This window comes from Chiroxiphia lanceolata, chromosome 5 (assembly GCF_009829145.1).
Source record: "Chiroxiphia lanceolata isolate bChiLan1 chromosome 5, bChiLan1.pri, whole genome shotgun sequence".
NCBI lineage: Eukaryota > Metazoa > Chordata > Aves > Passeriformes > Pipridae > Chiroxiphia > Chiroxiphia lanceolata.
This window is the reverse complement of record NC_045641.1, coordinates 49,893,238-49,907,514: the sequence shown is the minus strand read 5'-3', so window position 1 is coordinate 49,907,514 and position 14,277 is coordinate 49,893,238. Positions and strand designations below refer to the sequence as shown.

Here is a 14,277-nt window from a genome sequence, read left to right as displayed (position 1 = left end):
TGCAGCCGGGCCGGCCCGCCCTGCCCTGCCGCCGGGCCGAGCCCTCCTGCCGCCGCCTCAGCTCAGCCTCACGGAGCGGTAGGAGGGGGCCGGGGGCCGCGGGTGGCTCGGGGAGCGGGGCAGGGGCGGCCGCAGCGTTGCGGTGTCGGTCTGGGCGCCGGGCAGGTGTCGGTCCCCGGGCAGCCCTTCCCCGGGGTCGGGACCGCGCGCTCCAGGGCGCCCTGAGGCGAAAGTCCGGGTGTAGCGGCGCCTCCTGCCCGCCTGGGGAGGCCCCAGCCCGGGCCCGGGGGGACCCCAGGGCCGGAGCCCCGCGGGCCCTGGCAGGGCTGACCGGGGAGGGCGATCAGGCTCTGCCGGGAGCCCAGATCATCAGGAAGGGGCAGGTCCGCGGTCACACCGGGAAGTCGGTCCGCGGTCACACCGGGAAGTCAGCCCGCGGTTGGTTGTCAGGATCTGGCCCGGCGAGGGCAGCTGGAATCAGACACAGCCCCGTGATCAGCAGGCAGGGCCACGGTTCCTGAGGGAGGGTGCTGTTGGTGGAGACTGGCACTCCTGCAGCACTGCTGGGGCTGGTCCTGGGCTGAGCTTAAACAGGGTCATGGAGAGCCCCAGGTTTGGCTGATTGGGACCATCAGGGCCCTGACAGCAGCCTCCCCTCTCAGCCTAACCCCTCTGTCCTCATGCGTTAGAGAGATATGGGCTCAGGAAGGACTTGCTGTAGAGTGATTTAATTGCAGTGCAGTCTCGGGGGGCTATTTAAGGGAGTAGAGACACAAGATAGGGGATATAGCATAAGACACTTGGGGATGGAAATAGTCAGGTTGTCTGTAAGGGGCCCCAGGGCTTGTGGGTAAAGGAGAAGTGTTCAAACCACTATTGGAAGGTCTCCAGAGGCTGAGTAGTGCTGGGGGGTTCACTCAGGAGCCGGGGGTTGAGCAAAGGTCAGGTGTAGCTCCATGATTACCTGGCAGATCGGCAGTAATGAGACAGGTTTGAGGTTGAGCAGGTTCACCTGGCTGGTTGTGGACCTGTGTTCCATGCACAGTCCCTGGCCCTGAGGGGTGCACGGGCAGGTAGCAGCTGTGGGGCACGGAGCCATCTGCTCTCTCGAAGGTGCCGACTGGTGGTGCGAATGAGAAACACCAAGGTAAAAGTGAACAAGGTGATAACAGTCTACTATTGGAGGCAGCATTCCCCAAACCGTCTTTCTGGTCCAGGACAGGTGCCTGGCTGACTGCAGCTAACTGAGGGAATTCTGCATGATTCCCTCTTGCCAGATCTCCTGTGCCTTCTGGTCGGGTTGCAGCTGCTGCAGAGACAGAGAGGAGGCTTTCTCCTCCTGCATAGGGAAAGCTTATTTCTTCCTAGGAACATTGCTAGTACGTGCTGGGAGGAGGATTCCCCAAACAGGCAGTCAGGAATGGCAGCTTGGGATGCTGAATGGGGAGCTATAAATCAGCAAGCTGCTAATTAAGACCACAGGAGGCTGGTGAGTTACTAAAGACTTGTTTTATTCTTCTCAGAGCTTTGGACCATTAACAAGACCCCTGGGACCTACTCCCAAGCACGTGGCTCTCTGGTGACCCTATTTTGGGCATGTTCTCAGAGCTGAAGTTCCCTGTACCCTGGGGCCACGTGGCAGCCAAGGCCTGGGGTCCCTTGGAGGGACATCCTGTGCTGTGTTTGCATGGCTGGCTAGACAATGCCAACACCTTTGACAAGCTCATTCCATTGCTCCCCAGAGGTAGGTCTGGCTCATCAGGATGGCTCTTATTGTGTGTCAGGGCTGCACATCTTATACTCTTTCCCTTTCAGGCTGCTATTATGTGGCAATGGATTTTTCTGGCCATGGTTTTTCATCCCACCGACCTGCCGGCTGCCCCTACCATTTCCTGGATTATGTGATTGATGTGCGCCGTGTGGCAGACGGTGGGTATTTGAAGGGACCCTTCAGGGGATGCTCGTGCAGAGGGAGCTATATTGCTCCTGCTCCTTACAACAAGCAGGCAGCATTTACTGCTAGGAAGGAATCAATTCCCCCTACTTATCCTGTTTGATGTTAGCCAGTGCTTTGTGACTGAATAAGCGTCCTGCTTTCTCACTGTTTTGCTAGAGGAAGAGACAGTAAGCCCTGGGAAGCAAGTGTTTCTATACTAGAAAGAGTAGTAGTGGTGAAGTGGTGGATGCAACTAAATAGTGTTGCCAGACTGACTTTTTGTAAGCAGCCAGTGACCTCTAACCAGTGTTAGGTGTAAGCTGGAGACTCTTCTGGTTCTCTCTGATGGCAGCTTGCTGCTTGCTTTAGTATCATACAAAGAAATCTGAAAGCCAGAGTGTCTTGTGCTCCTAATAACTCCTGATGTAACTGTCTGTATGCTGATCTCGCAGGAGATTGTGGCACGTGCAGCTTTGCATCCCTTATTCAGTACACAAAGAGCCTCTAGAAGTTCTCTGATGTTCCAGAGGGTAAAACTCATCTTTCAGTGAGGTATATTTCAGATGGGGAGAACTGAAAAAGCTGTATTTTCTATAAGCCTCTCAGAGTGCCCTAAAACTGGACTGAAGAGCCTGATGTGCTAAATGGTGTAGAGAATTTTCACATGGAATAATTGTACTTTCCTCAAAGCAGCAGACCTGGTTCTGTGTCCTCAGTTGTCTTGCAGAACGCCCTGCAGCAGGATGCTCTGTCAAGGTCTCTCTCTTTCAGCAGATGCTGCCTGGTTAGGCTCCTCTGCTTCTTGCCAGTCTCATGTCTGGCAGTGAACGGGAATTTGCTGGAGTTTGTTTGACATACAGAGAGCTTGAGAGCTGCACGGCTTAACTACCAACAAAATGAAGTGGTGAATGCATTTTTTCTTTAAAATTGGCCTACTTAGCCACCTAGTTTATGGATTAAGAAGCAATTAAGCAGTGCAAAAGCCCTCCTGGGAGAAGGGGCCCATGTTGGTGGAGAAGCAGCAAGATGCTGCTGCTCTGGTTTCTAATGCAGCACTATCTGTTTTTGTCTGTTGCCACTTAGCCTTGCAGTGGAGACGGTTCACCCTGATGGGTCACAGTATGGGTAAGTGGCTCTTGTCCTTGTAAGCTGTGAGATTCATGGAAATAGGAGTAGATAATTAACTTACAAGACATGCTGCTAGGAGCTGGGTTAGAATATTTATTATATTGTGTCAAGTACCAGGTTCCTGCTTGAAAAGGAAAAAATTCAAAAGATTCAAAAATCTGTGCCCTTGTCTGAAATGCCTCTGCTTTCAAAACCCTGTAGTACAAACAGTGGTAACTCTTGCTGTGGGTGTTTCCCCACCCTCAGGAAGGAACAGTGATGGGCAAAGAGGGGTGGTCTATGAAAGAGAATTCACAGCCTTCCTTCCTGGTCCCCACAAAGCCTGGGAACAGAATTTCCATCTTGGTGGGCTATAAAGCTTGCTGAGGGGAACTGGACTCCAGGCTCCAATCCCCTTTGTGTTTGGAACATGATTTGGTTTTGCCACGATAGGGGGTTTGCTCCCCAAGGCTGCTCTGGCCACAGCTCACAGGACCTGCACACCATACCCTTTTAACTAGTAACTCCTCCTTGGCCTTTGCTGCCTGAGAGGGAGGTGGGGATGGCACAGGATGGGGAATACAGCAAGCCAACAGCCCTGCTCTGTGCCTGCAGCCTGCCTGCTGGGAGAGCTCTACCCTGTACTTTGGCTTTGTCCTGTGGTACAATGTGCATTTTTACTTCTCAGGCTGTTCCTGCTGTGGGGAAGGGAAATTTCTGTTACTAGGGGCTGTTCTGGGCATAACTGAGCACCCTTCTCTCCTTCGCAGGAGGAGCTGTGGCAGGAATGGTGAGTAAAGCATCATTTCTTCATGGGGTTTGTGATTTCTGCAGCTGCAACAACAAATGGGAGAGGAATGAAGAGACACAGTGTGGGACCTGGATCTTGGGAGGAGAGGCCTTTCCCAGACCCCCTCTTTCATGTAGCAGGATAAAGACATCACTCAGTGCTCAGCTTTTCTTTCTCCTATTGTTTCATCTCTCTTCAGTTCTGCTTCCTTTATCCTGAGATGGTGGACAAGCTGATCCTGCTGGAAAGTCTTGGCTTTCTGCTAGCTCCAGAGGTTAGATTTCATGTGTCCTTCCCTTCACTTTTTTTAAATACAAAAATAGATGGTTTTTTTCTTTGCTTCATTTGTTCAGAGAAAGCACTGATGTGACCAGTTCCTGGCAGGTCACAGAAGTCCCAGGCTCTTCCTTTTGGCAGGCACTGATCTGCTCCTTGTTGCACGGACTGAGGTCCGTACTTAGGGTGGCCCTTGAAGGACCCTTGGCAGTGCTCCATATCATGCAGTCCCTTAGCACCAAAATTGTCTGTGCCGTGCCCGTGTACAAAGGGAAGTGGAACCTCTGTCCAGGCAGCCGCCAGCTGAGGTTTTCTTTTTGCCAGTGGCTTGTTGGGTGACCTAGGTGCAAGACTGGTGGATTTCTTTTTCTGTTCCTGGCAGGACATAAAGCTACATTCCCAACTTGCCATCATTGCTACCAGATGCTGGAGCTTTGGTTGGCAGAAGTGGGACAGAAGCCCTGGGTCAGAGATACCAAATTTTGGACAGTTGTCCTCAACTCAGAAGTGAGGTAGGAAGAGTTAGAAAAGGTTGTAAGGCTAAAAAGTAAGTAAGTTCATTACAGCAGTACTGATGTTCCCTTTTTTCCAGAAATGGGCATTTTTTAATAGGATATCCATAACTGGTACCAGTTCAGGGGGATGTTGAAGGGTGAAATTCCCTCTTCTATCAGCTGATAGGGGGTAAAATGATTCAGAAGAGAGGGGTTACTCCTCTCCCTCTCTGTGTTTCAGGACACTGAGGCATGGCTGAAATCCAAACGGAGGGTGATTGACAGATTACTGAGTCTAGAGGCAAAGGAGCAAACTCCCAAAGCACGGAGCCCTGAAGCAGCATTGCAGAGGTGGGTCCCCATCTTTCCTCTTCGTTTGCTGCCTGCCCTCACCTTGACAGTTATGGCTGCAAGAATGAGAAAGGGAAACTGTCCCTGCACTTCCTCTTTCAAGTCCTCCTGTGGAATCTCAGGAAGACCTTTTGCTTCTGCTGCCAGAAGCTGCCGCTTCATCCCGCTCCTTTCTGAAGCAGCCTGAGAGCTTGCTGTCACCTTGTCATGTCATTTTTGTTTTGCTTCCTCCCTTTTCCAGCAGCACTATCTCTCTGCCGTGTCTCCCTCAGGCTCTTAGAAGCGAACAGCCATCTGACAGCAGAGGGTGGAGCAATCCTGCTGCAGCGAGGAGCAACTGAGACACCCGCTGGTAAGGGGCTGCGTGGTGCTGGGCCAGCGTTGGGTGTGGGAAGGGACTGGTGCCAGTAGCCATTGTCTTCTGCAGAGTACAGGATGCCCTAGCTACAAGTTTACACAGCCTGAATGGGATCAATTAAGTCCAGAGGCAGAGCTCTCCATTCCTAGCAACTGGGATTGGTGCTCGAGTCCTGGAACAGCTAAAGAAAATAAATCAAAAAAAAAGGAGAAATCTGAATTAACACTGTTTCCCTATCTCAAAAAGTCTTGGACAGACCCCACAAGTGAGGAAAACCAGAACAACTCTTGCTCCTGTGAGACATGAAAACCTTCTGTTGTTTTTCTTTCCAGGGCTGGTATATAACAGAGACATGAGAGCCCGTATGGTGAGCATTGCTCTTCTAACTTCTGAGCCCTGAGCTTACAGAAAACTCAGAGATAGTGGAGGCCTGCTCAGTGAGCCCAGGCTCTGCCTTCACCCAGCCATTTACTTTCTGCTTCCCTAATTCCCACGTCTCCTTTAAATGCTGCTGTTAAAAGAGCCTGCACTTGATCATTGACTCAACTTAGAGTCACTGGAAAATGTTACTGATTTTTTTTTAGAAGTTCCTCTGCCCCAGGGCCTCTGGCCACATTTTCCTGCTGTTATGACTCTTCAGGCAGCAGATGGATGGATGCTTTCTGTCAGCTTCTTTGTCAGGTGACCCATATAAGAAGGGGAAGAGAGTTGAGCAAAGTCTTTTACATTTGATATTTTGATAGTTTTGTGCCACTTTTGAGCAAACAGGGCCTCCTCTACCTGTGCTACTGCCAGATATGGAAGCCAGGGTAGTGTACTGTCTCCTTTTTAGTAAAAGGATTTTTAAAGCTTTTCTCTGCTATGAGATCATTCCCATATGTGCTGCATCCCAGCAGGCAGTGTTGTTGGCAGCCCTGGAATGCAGCTGGACAGAAGGAGCCTTTGCAGAGCCAACTACTCCTGTGCACAGCTCTGGACACTTATCATGTCCCAGCATGGAAGCTTTGGGGCCACTGCTATTTCTACCTTCAGAGCCTCTAGAGCAGGAGGGCTTAGGGATACCCTCTGCCCTCAGCTGCTGTCCCTGACCTCTGCCACTTTCCCTCTCTTTGCACCTGCAGCAGAGTCGAGAGTCCCTCACAGTGGATCAGTGCGTGAAGCTCCTGCAGAAGATCCAGGACCGTGTTCTCATCATTGTGTGAGTGAGGCATAAGCCAAACCAGCTCTTGCTGCCTCCCTTGGTGGAAGAAATGAAGGCTAGGAAGGAGTCCTCCACTACCCATTCCTCTACAGCAGTCACCCAGATCTTTGGCCAGTTAGCACAACAGTACAGCCTCACATATGAGAAGTATTTTCCAGTTTCCCACCACTGCCCTGTGTTAGGCAGGCTCCTGGAACAGGCAGGAGAAACTGGAACGTCCTTCCAGCCTGGCACTCTTGCTTTCAGGCTGGGTCCCCTGGTGCAAAGCTGGAAGGAAATGCTAGTCCTGTCCCATCTTCCCCACGCTCCTGGCTTCATGATCCCATTGACCCTACAGCAAGGGGCCATCCTGGCAAATATGTGACCCTCCACAGCATCACTCCAACTTACTGTCCTCCTGAGCTGACTCTACCTCAGGGACAGCAACCCAGCCTGCCCCCTTCTCCAGACCCCAGAACCTCTCGCCTGAGCAAACAGGTGAAACTACAGCAGCCTCCACCTCCTCCAGCTGGTCCTGGAGCCCCTGGACTGACCGAGCTCCTTCAAGCTCTCCCCTGTGGTGCTCAGGCCAAGAAGCCCTGGGGACATGGCCAGTGGCTTGTGCAGAGCCCTACAAGCTGTTAAACTGTCCATGGGCAGAGCTTGTTCTGTGAGTCCTCCTCTGCATTTTCCCCATCTCCTTGGAGGGCAAGGTGTGCAGGCTCTGGCTACCTTGGCCTGTGTGGTGCTATTAAAAGATTGTCTAGAAAACAAGAGGAAGTGGTAGCAGTTGAGAAATGAGGTGCAGTTTTGGCTTCCCTGACCTGTTATAGTATCATAAGAACTTAAGGATATTCCTTCTTGTCCAGAAATGTAACATCATGGTAAGGCCAAGTCCTCAAAGCCACAGAGAGCACGTGCCTTTGAGCCTGGGATGTCACCTTGTCCCATCACCTGCAGCACAGTAGGAGACAGCATGATCTTTGCTCTGCAGGAGGTCTAATGCTGGCTTCTCCTGGGAAACTGCCTTCATACCTCCCCCTCCAAGCAGGGCACACCCTGTTTAAATCAGCAGTATGGAGGGGCAAAAAGGACAGTGGAGAGATGTGGAAACTGTAAGGAAGGAAAGAGTTAAGGGAGGAAGACAGAACAGGGGCAGGGAATGATGTTCTCAGATCAGTTACTGAGACAGCCCTGGGAGGACAATATTTAACCAGTCTCCACTCTGATACGACTAGGCAGTCACCCAAGGTTTTACACACATAGTGTGATAGAAAATAACTGCTTAGCCAAGCTGTGCTCTGACTACCACGTATGACACTGTCACCTGGCTGCTTACAAGCAGCCTGGAAAGAACAGTTGGTCTGTCACACACACACACACCCTGCCACTGTCTTGGGGACACTGCTTCTGCCCAGGGCTTCAGCAAAGTCAAATGGGGGCACACTGCTGTACTGAGCCTTGCTGTTGCTTTTCAGATCACAAGATGGACTTTTGGTACCACACAAGTTACACTGCAGAAATCACTTTGTGAAAGCCCTGCGGGAGGCATTTGAGTCCACCCTCAAAGAGGTGAGAGCAAACACCATCCTTGCATCTCTACTCTATGTGCCACTGACCTGGGAGCAGCAGCTGGGAAGTAGCTCACCTTGGTGGACATCCCCCAGTAGGTGACTTGTCCTGAAGGGCACAGCCCTCACGCTTCTTGCCCCTCCTGCCGAAGTCCCAAGTTAGTACTGTCCTCTGGACCTAGATCTTCCCTGGTCCTCCCATCCCTGTTCTGCCTCCCTTGCCCCTGCCCCTTCCCCCAAGTGTCACAGCAAGCAGTGTTTGCCTGAGGGAACACTTTCCCAGTCTACATCTTCTTGTGTCCCTTCTGTCCAGCACATCCAGCTAGTCGAGGTGCCTGGGAGTCATTTTGTGCACCTGAACGAGCCTGAGGTGGTGTCTGGGATCATCAGCAACTTCCTGACAGCGCAGAACACTAGAGCTAGACTCTAAGAAACCCCAGTGGCTGCAGCAGTCCAGGAGAACTGGGAGCTAAAAAGCAGGCTCCAGCAGAATTGTCACCATTCCTACCTCACATCCAACTCCTCACACCATGATACTCTTTCCTGCGCTTAGCTCACTGCAGAGTGGAAGCATGTCTGCCAGGGGTCCTCTGAAGGAGAGCTGAGCAAAATATCTCAGTTGTCAAAGGGAAGAGGAATCCCTACTCTACTTCCAGCTCTGTGAGTACAGGGATGGTGGCCCAAAGTGGCCTTCCCCTTGGCTTGTTCCAAACTTGCACCCTGAAACAGTGCAGGAATACAGGCAGAGGCATCCTCTGTGACAGCAGCAGCGCCAGCTTTGACACTGCAAGAGAGGTGACTCATCTTGCCTCCTCCCTGAGAATGGTGTGGCCAGGCTGCTCCCAGGACTAAACCTGATGAAAAACAAGTGAAGTTTTCTGCTTCTCTACTTACTTCCATCGGGGCCTGAGCTCAGAGGGCCTCAGTGTCTTTGTTCTACTGTGAGAGCTGGTGTTTTTTTAGAAGTCAGCTTAAATAAGAGCTCACCTGGGCACAGAAGCCCATTTTAATGAATGTCACTAATCCTCTAGCTGAAGCAGCTAGAGCTACTAATTATGGAAAAGTTGGCAGAGATGATTTCTGTCCTAAATAAAGATTAATCTCCTAATGTTAAGTCCGTCTTCTTGATTCAATAGGAGAGCGAACCTCCCTTCTCTTTTGGGATGCTCACCCAAGCAGCTAAAACATATCTTAGGAGGCAGCACATTTTACATAGTCCACCTTAGACAGGGCATATTAAGAATCTGCCTCCCAGCTAAATTAATGCAAAAAGCCAACTGAAGCAGCAACACAAGCAATGCAAACTGTATTTGCAGTGGGCTTTCCAGGAAAAGGTAAATCCATTTTAAATCAGCTCTGTGGAATTTACCAGCACTTCCACCTTACATTCACGGTCACACCTGCATTGAGGCTGCAGGCAGTAAAATAAACGTGCTAAAGCCTGGGGCTGGGCAGGTTACTTCGATCACAGAGTGTGCTGGGGTGACCTACCACTAAGTCCAAAGCTGCACAGATGTTATATGTGCAGTACAAAAGCACCGATCCACACCTAGATGTGCCTGCTGCCACCTTTCCCTGCCTTCTGTGGGCTAGTGACAAGTTAAGTGGATAGAGGCCTTGGAGAGTCTGGTTTCTCATTCCAAGGCCAGGCTGCTTGTTCTTGCAACAGTGCCGGACAACAGGCATTTCCCATGGCCCAGATATGGCTGCAGAGCTCCAAGCACAGGTGGATGACTGGGCAACTCAACATTGAGGGAAGTGGTAGGGCACTTACAAACCACTGATCTTTCCTCGTGACAACAGGTCACAAGGATCTCTCCAGCTGGGCTTTTCCCAAAGTCACTTCCCTCCTCTCCTTATCCCCAGATAAAATGTGCAAAGGAGCACCAGCTTACAAGCCATGAGTTTTACTGCCAGCCCAGCACACAAGAAGCTGTTCCCCACAGCAGACTGGGGTGGGAGAGAGAAGCATTCCCATGTTTTGAGAACATAGCAGCAGTTTATTTACAGTTCTTCAGCCATTCTCTGCCCCTGCAGAGGCTGTGCTAGGTCAATCCCAGTTCTCACCAAGCTTTAGGAGAGCCTGAGGTGGCAGGGAGATACAGGTTGTCACAGAATGTGCCTCAGCCCCCCTGACCTGAGCACCCTGGGAAGTGGTGCCACAGGGCCAAATAACAGCCAGGAGAGCAGGACGATACTGGTGCAAGTAAAGAGAACTCCTTTCCAGAAGCAGTTGCTGGGATCTCCCGTTTCAGATCCAAGGGCAGAGACAACCCAAAGCCGCCTCAAGTCCTTGAAATCCTTTGGCAAATGGAGTCAGTAAGCATCTCTCCCATCCTCTCCAGCACAGGCACCTGAGGAACAGCTCAGCATAACTTAGTACGGCCGAAACTTGCGCTGGGCTCGCATCAATGCAATCCTCTGCTTGTCCTCCTCGAATTTCTTCCTCAGCTGGGCAATGTCTAAACATGGAAAAAGAGAACAGGTCACATGAGAGCAGCAGATCTCCCTCTCCTGGGAGCTTCACTTCCACAAACCAGGAGGGGCTCAGTCCCAGCAGCTGCAAACACATACTTCCCAGAGCGGGTCCTTTTACACTTGGGCTAAGTGCCAAGCCGGGGCTCTGGCCCTTCACCTCCGGCAGTGCTGCAGCTCCCTCTTGGGGAGGAAACTGGATATTTTCTCCCTTCAGTCACTGCCTTCGTGCAGACTAAATAAACATCTTGGAATACCACGACCTGCACACTCTCCCACAAAATATTCCAGCAGCCCTTTCTAGGACAGGTGGTGGCAAGAGGCCTCTCAAGAGCTAGTGAGGCCAATCACACCCATCCAGCCAGCTGTTCAGCAGCAGCTGGATGTAGCCTCCCTTTCAGCAGAAGGCTTCCTTCAGTGGAAGGAAGAAGGATGTTCTTTGAGCCACAGTGTGAGACAAGAGACACGGGCAGGGGTAGGAGACTTGGACACTCACGCTCTCTCTTGGTCTCGCGATGCTGCCAGGCATAGAAGTTGAGCAGCTCTTTGCGGGCCCTTTTCTGTTTCTCCTTCTCCAGCAGCCGCAGATTGGCAGCCTCTGTCCGGGGCAGGCCAGGCTTCCGGCCCTTTCGCGTTACCTTCACCCAGCCCTCCTCATCTGGAACACCCTCCTCCTTGGCCGCTTTGGCTTCTTCCTGTAAAGACAGGAGGGTAAGACAGCTCAGTACATGCAGATGGGCTGCCAGCCAGCCTGATGCACAGGTCCCTCAGCCCTAGCTTAAACATATGCAAAGCTAGAGCTCCTGCTTCTACACAAGATTTAAAGGAAGGTGTGGCACCAGGGGTGTAGGTATTCAACTTGCAGTCACAACACTGCATGCCAGCCAGGACTTTATTCGTGGATACCTGTTGTAAGGCCTGGGTGGAAGAGTCAGGTGTTGCAAACCAGGTACTGAGAGTAAAAGACCTCTGCCAAACACTGGGACCCTCTGCCTTTTCCACTGTGACGGGGGCACTGAGAAATCTCTCTTCCTTTCCTCTCCCCCAAACACACCACTTGGCTGGGTTCCCTCCCCAGCCTGGCCTCACCTCTGCCATCTTTTTGTCATAGTCTTGCATGTAGGCATCCACCTCAGCCTTAAGCTCCTTCGGATCCACGACAGAAGCCTCATAGCTGGCGATCCACTCTGGGACAGAGAGGGCACAGGTCAACAGTAGCCGCTGTTAGAAGCAGGCCCCAGTGAGATGCCTTTGGGCAGCTCTAGAGTGAACTGCTACAGGGTAAGGACTCTGTTCCCATTTCTGTTCAGCTTCCCCACTGCCACAGATCAACCAACTTGTGGCCGAGGGCACAGCCAATAAGCAATGGGCAGAGTTTGCAACTTTCCCTGGCAGAAGTGAACTAGCCCTACCCCAAGGAGTACAACACTCAGGGCTGGGTTCCTGTCAAGGGGTTGTATCTGAAGTGCTGTCATCCTGACAAACACCTGGTGCCTGTTAGTGAGTCTGGATTCCATTTGAGGGCAAGATGCAGACAGTATCTCTGAATCTATATGATACTAAAAAGATGTCAGGAAAACCCCCTCTTCCAAGCGACCCCATTCTACCATACGGTCACTGGACTAGACTACAACACTCAATACAATAAGATTTGTACCCTGTGTACAATAATAGAAGCAGGACAACAAAACACTGAACATCTCCCAGCTTAGTACAAAATGGGACATGCAGGGTAGGATTCAGCAAGTAATGAGTATAGTTTTTTCCTAATATTAGCTAGTAGAAAGATAGCTAGGGCTGACGTACTGCTAATGCCGGTTTTCACAGGGTGGGTCTCTGTTGATATTAGCAAGGGACCTTCCTGTGACAGAGCCTTGGCTGCCTGGACACCCGCTGGTTTCCTGAACACCACATATGCTACTTGAAATCCCTAAAAGAAAAAGACATCCAGTCAGATACATTGGGGAAACTGGTGATGCAGCATGGAGTTGCAGTATAAATAACACTGAAAAGCAAAATAAAAATCAAACCACAAATTGCAGTGGGATAGGAAAAAAAGATAACAAACTTAAATATGTAATCATGTCACCCGATGCCCTGAAATGGCTGCCTTTATCTCATGTTCCAAACAGAACCTTTCAGTGCTTGCCATCTTTTCCCCCTAAAGCACCAGTATTCCTCTGCTCCCCGAGCTTTACCGTTATAGTTTTGCGGTTGAAGAATTTGGACGTCGGCTTTTCTTTTTTCTCTCCCGACCCTGGCTTGTCACAGATGTCCACGGACTGCACATGCCCGCAGCGGGAGAACAGCCTAGACAGAGAATCCTTGACACGGAGAGTAAGAGAGAACACGCGGTACAGCAAAGCAGGAGCGATGCCCCTCCCCGCCCTCTCACGCACAGACTGCAGCACACTTGGGGCGGCTCTGCCCGCAGACAACCCGCCTCACGCCGCCTCCTGTGCCCGCAGCTACCCTCGAGACGCGCCGGCTCCCGCGGCGAGGCCCTCGGCCTCCAGCCGCCCCCTCGCTCGGTGCGACCCCCAGCCCCACTCACCGCGCTGCAGTACGGGGGCACGTTGAGGACGAAGAGCGTGCGGCGAGGCGGGTGCGCCGTGTCGGCCCCTTCCCGCACCTGGTGCTCCTTCACCAACAAGCAATGGGGCGAGCGCTGCCGCGCCCCGAACTTCACCGCCAGAGCTGCGAGGGACGCACCGGTTACAGACGCCGCTGTCGCCGCGGCCCCGCTCCGGTAGCCCCGCTCCCGGTGCCCCCCGCTGCCCCAAGCCCCCTCACCCATGTACCCTGACGACCCCGCTCCCAGTGCCCGCCACTGCCCTGAGCTCCCTCACGCGTGTGTCCCGCCAGCCCCACTCCCGGTGCCCGCCGCTGCCCCGAGCCCCTCACCCGTGTAACCCGCCGGCGCCGCTCCCGCCACGCGCTCCGTGGCGGCCGCCATCTTCTCTCCGCGAGCGGGGGGCGCGGGGGCCGCCGGGACATGTAGTCTTCAGCCGCGGCGCCGCGCTGCTAATGGCGGCTGCGTGTCCCTCGGGCCGGGCAACACCTGCCGAGCGCAGGGACTCGCCGCATTCCCGAGGGTCGAGCTCACCTTTCTGTAAAAGCAGTGTAAAACGCAGGCACTTAAGCCTAGAGAGGCAAATAGATCTTAAAGATATGTAAAAACATTCAAAGACAATTGTTTTTTAAAGACTCTTGTTACTCAGGAAAATTTAAAAAAATCACTGTTTACAGAGGAACTTGTATTTATGACTGAATGGAAGAGAGGACTACTCCAAATATAAGATACTGAAGCAAGACTAATGCACGCAGTGACAAAACATGAAATGATGTGGAGAGTTGACCCAACCAAATATCCAAGTTAATGAACATTATCAGAAGGAATGGTACACGCAGAAGCCATGAAAAGATACCAAACTTGTACATTGTGGTATCACTTCAGAAGTCATCACATTTTTGAAAAAGGAAAAAAAGAAACGCCATTACAAGTTACCTACCCACCTGTCCTGGCCAGTTGTTTAATTTAATTACTGAATTAATGCACATTAATTTAGTGCAGGCAGTCAGTATTTCATATGCAAGTTTATAATCTCTATCAGCCCAGGGGAAGAAAAAACAATGAAAACCAAAACAAACCAAAACAAAAAAAACCCAACCAAAAATATAACCATGCTGCATGAGCGCAAATGTGGAGGATGTGAGGTCAGTGCTATGTAAGCAAATA

General features: G+C 51.7%; 2 protein-coding genes across 4 annotated transcripts; one reads left to right on the top strand and one right to left on the bottom strand.

The window, feature by feature from the left end:
- The first annotated feature begins 1 nt into the window (after position 1).
- Positions 2-9,177, top strand: SERHL2 (serine hydrolase like 2). Of its 3 annotated transcripts, none has more exons than XM_032689123.1 (12): positions 2-78; positions 1,524-1,744; positions 1,816-1,929; positions 3,020-3,061; positions 3,814-3,833; positions 4,033-4,107; positions 4,845-4,954; positions 5,227-5,306; positions 5,645-5,679; positions 6,434-6,510; positions 7,971-8,064; positions 8,377-9,177. In XM_032689123.1, exons 2-12 carry the CDS (start codon positions 1,597-1,599, stop codon positions 8,491-8,493), a joined length of 912 nt encoding a protein of 303 aa, XP_032545014.1. In that variant the 5' UTR covers positions 2-78; positions 1,524-1,596; the 3' UTR covers positions 8,494-9,177. The 3 variants fall into 3 exon arrangements, with proteins under 3 accessions (XP_032545014.1, XP_032545016.1, XP_032545015.1); XM_032689124.1 differs by lacking the exon at positions 2-78 and adding an exon at positions 422-1,147 and having other exon boundaries at positions 8,377-8,493; XM_032689125.1 differs by lacking the exon at positions 3,020-3,061 and having other exon boundaries at positions 12-78.
- Positions 9,178-9,954: 777 nt separating this feature from the next.
- RRP7A (ribosomal RNA processing 7 homolog A) lies at positions 9,955-13,517 on the bottom strand. The gene is made up of 7 exons (XM_032689126.1): positions 13,443-13,517; positions 13,093-13,235; positions 12,737-12,862; positions 12,345-12,468; positions 11,628-11,725; positions 11,035-11,233; positions 9,955-10,525 (listed from the first exon to the last, which is right to left on the bottom strand). The coding sequence occupies exons 1-7, from the start codon at positions 13,492-13,494 to the stop codon at positions 10,440-10,442; spliced, it is 828 nt and encodes a 275-aa protein (XP_032545017.1). The 5' UTR covers positions 13,495-13,517; the 3' UTR covers positions 9,955-10,439.
- Positions 13,518-14,277: the final 760 nt, after the last annotated feature.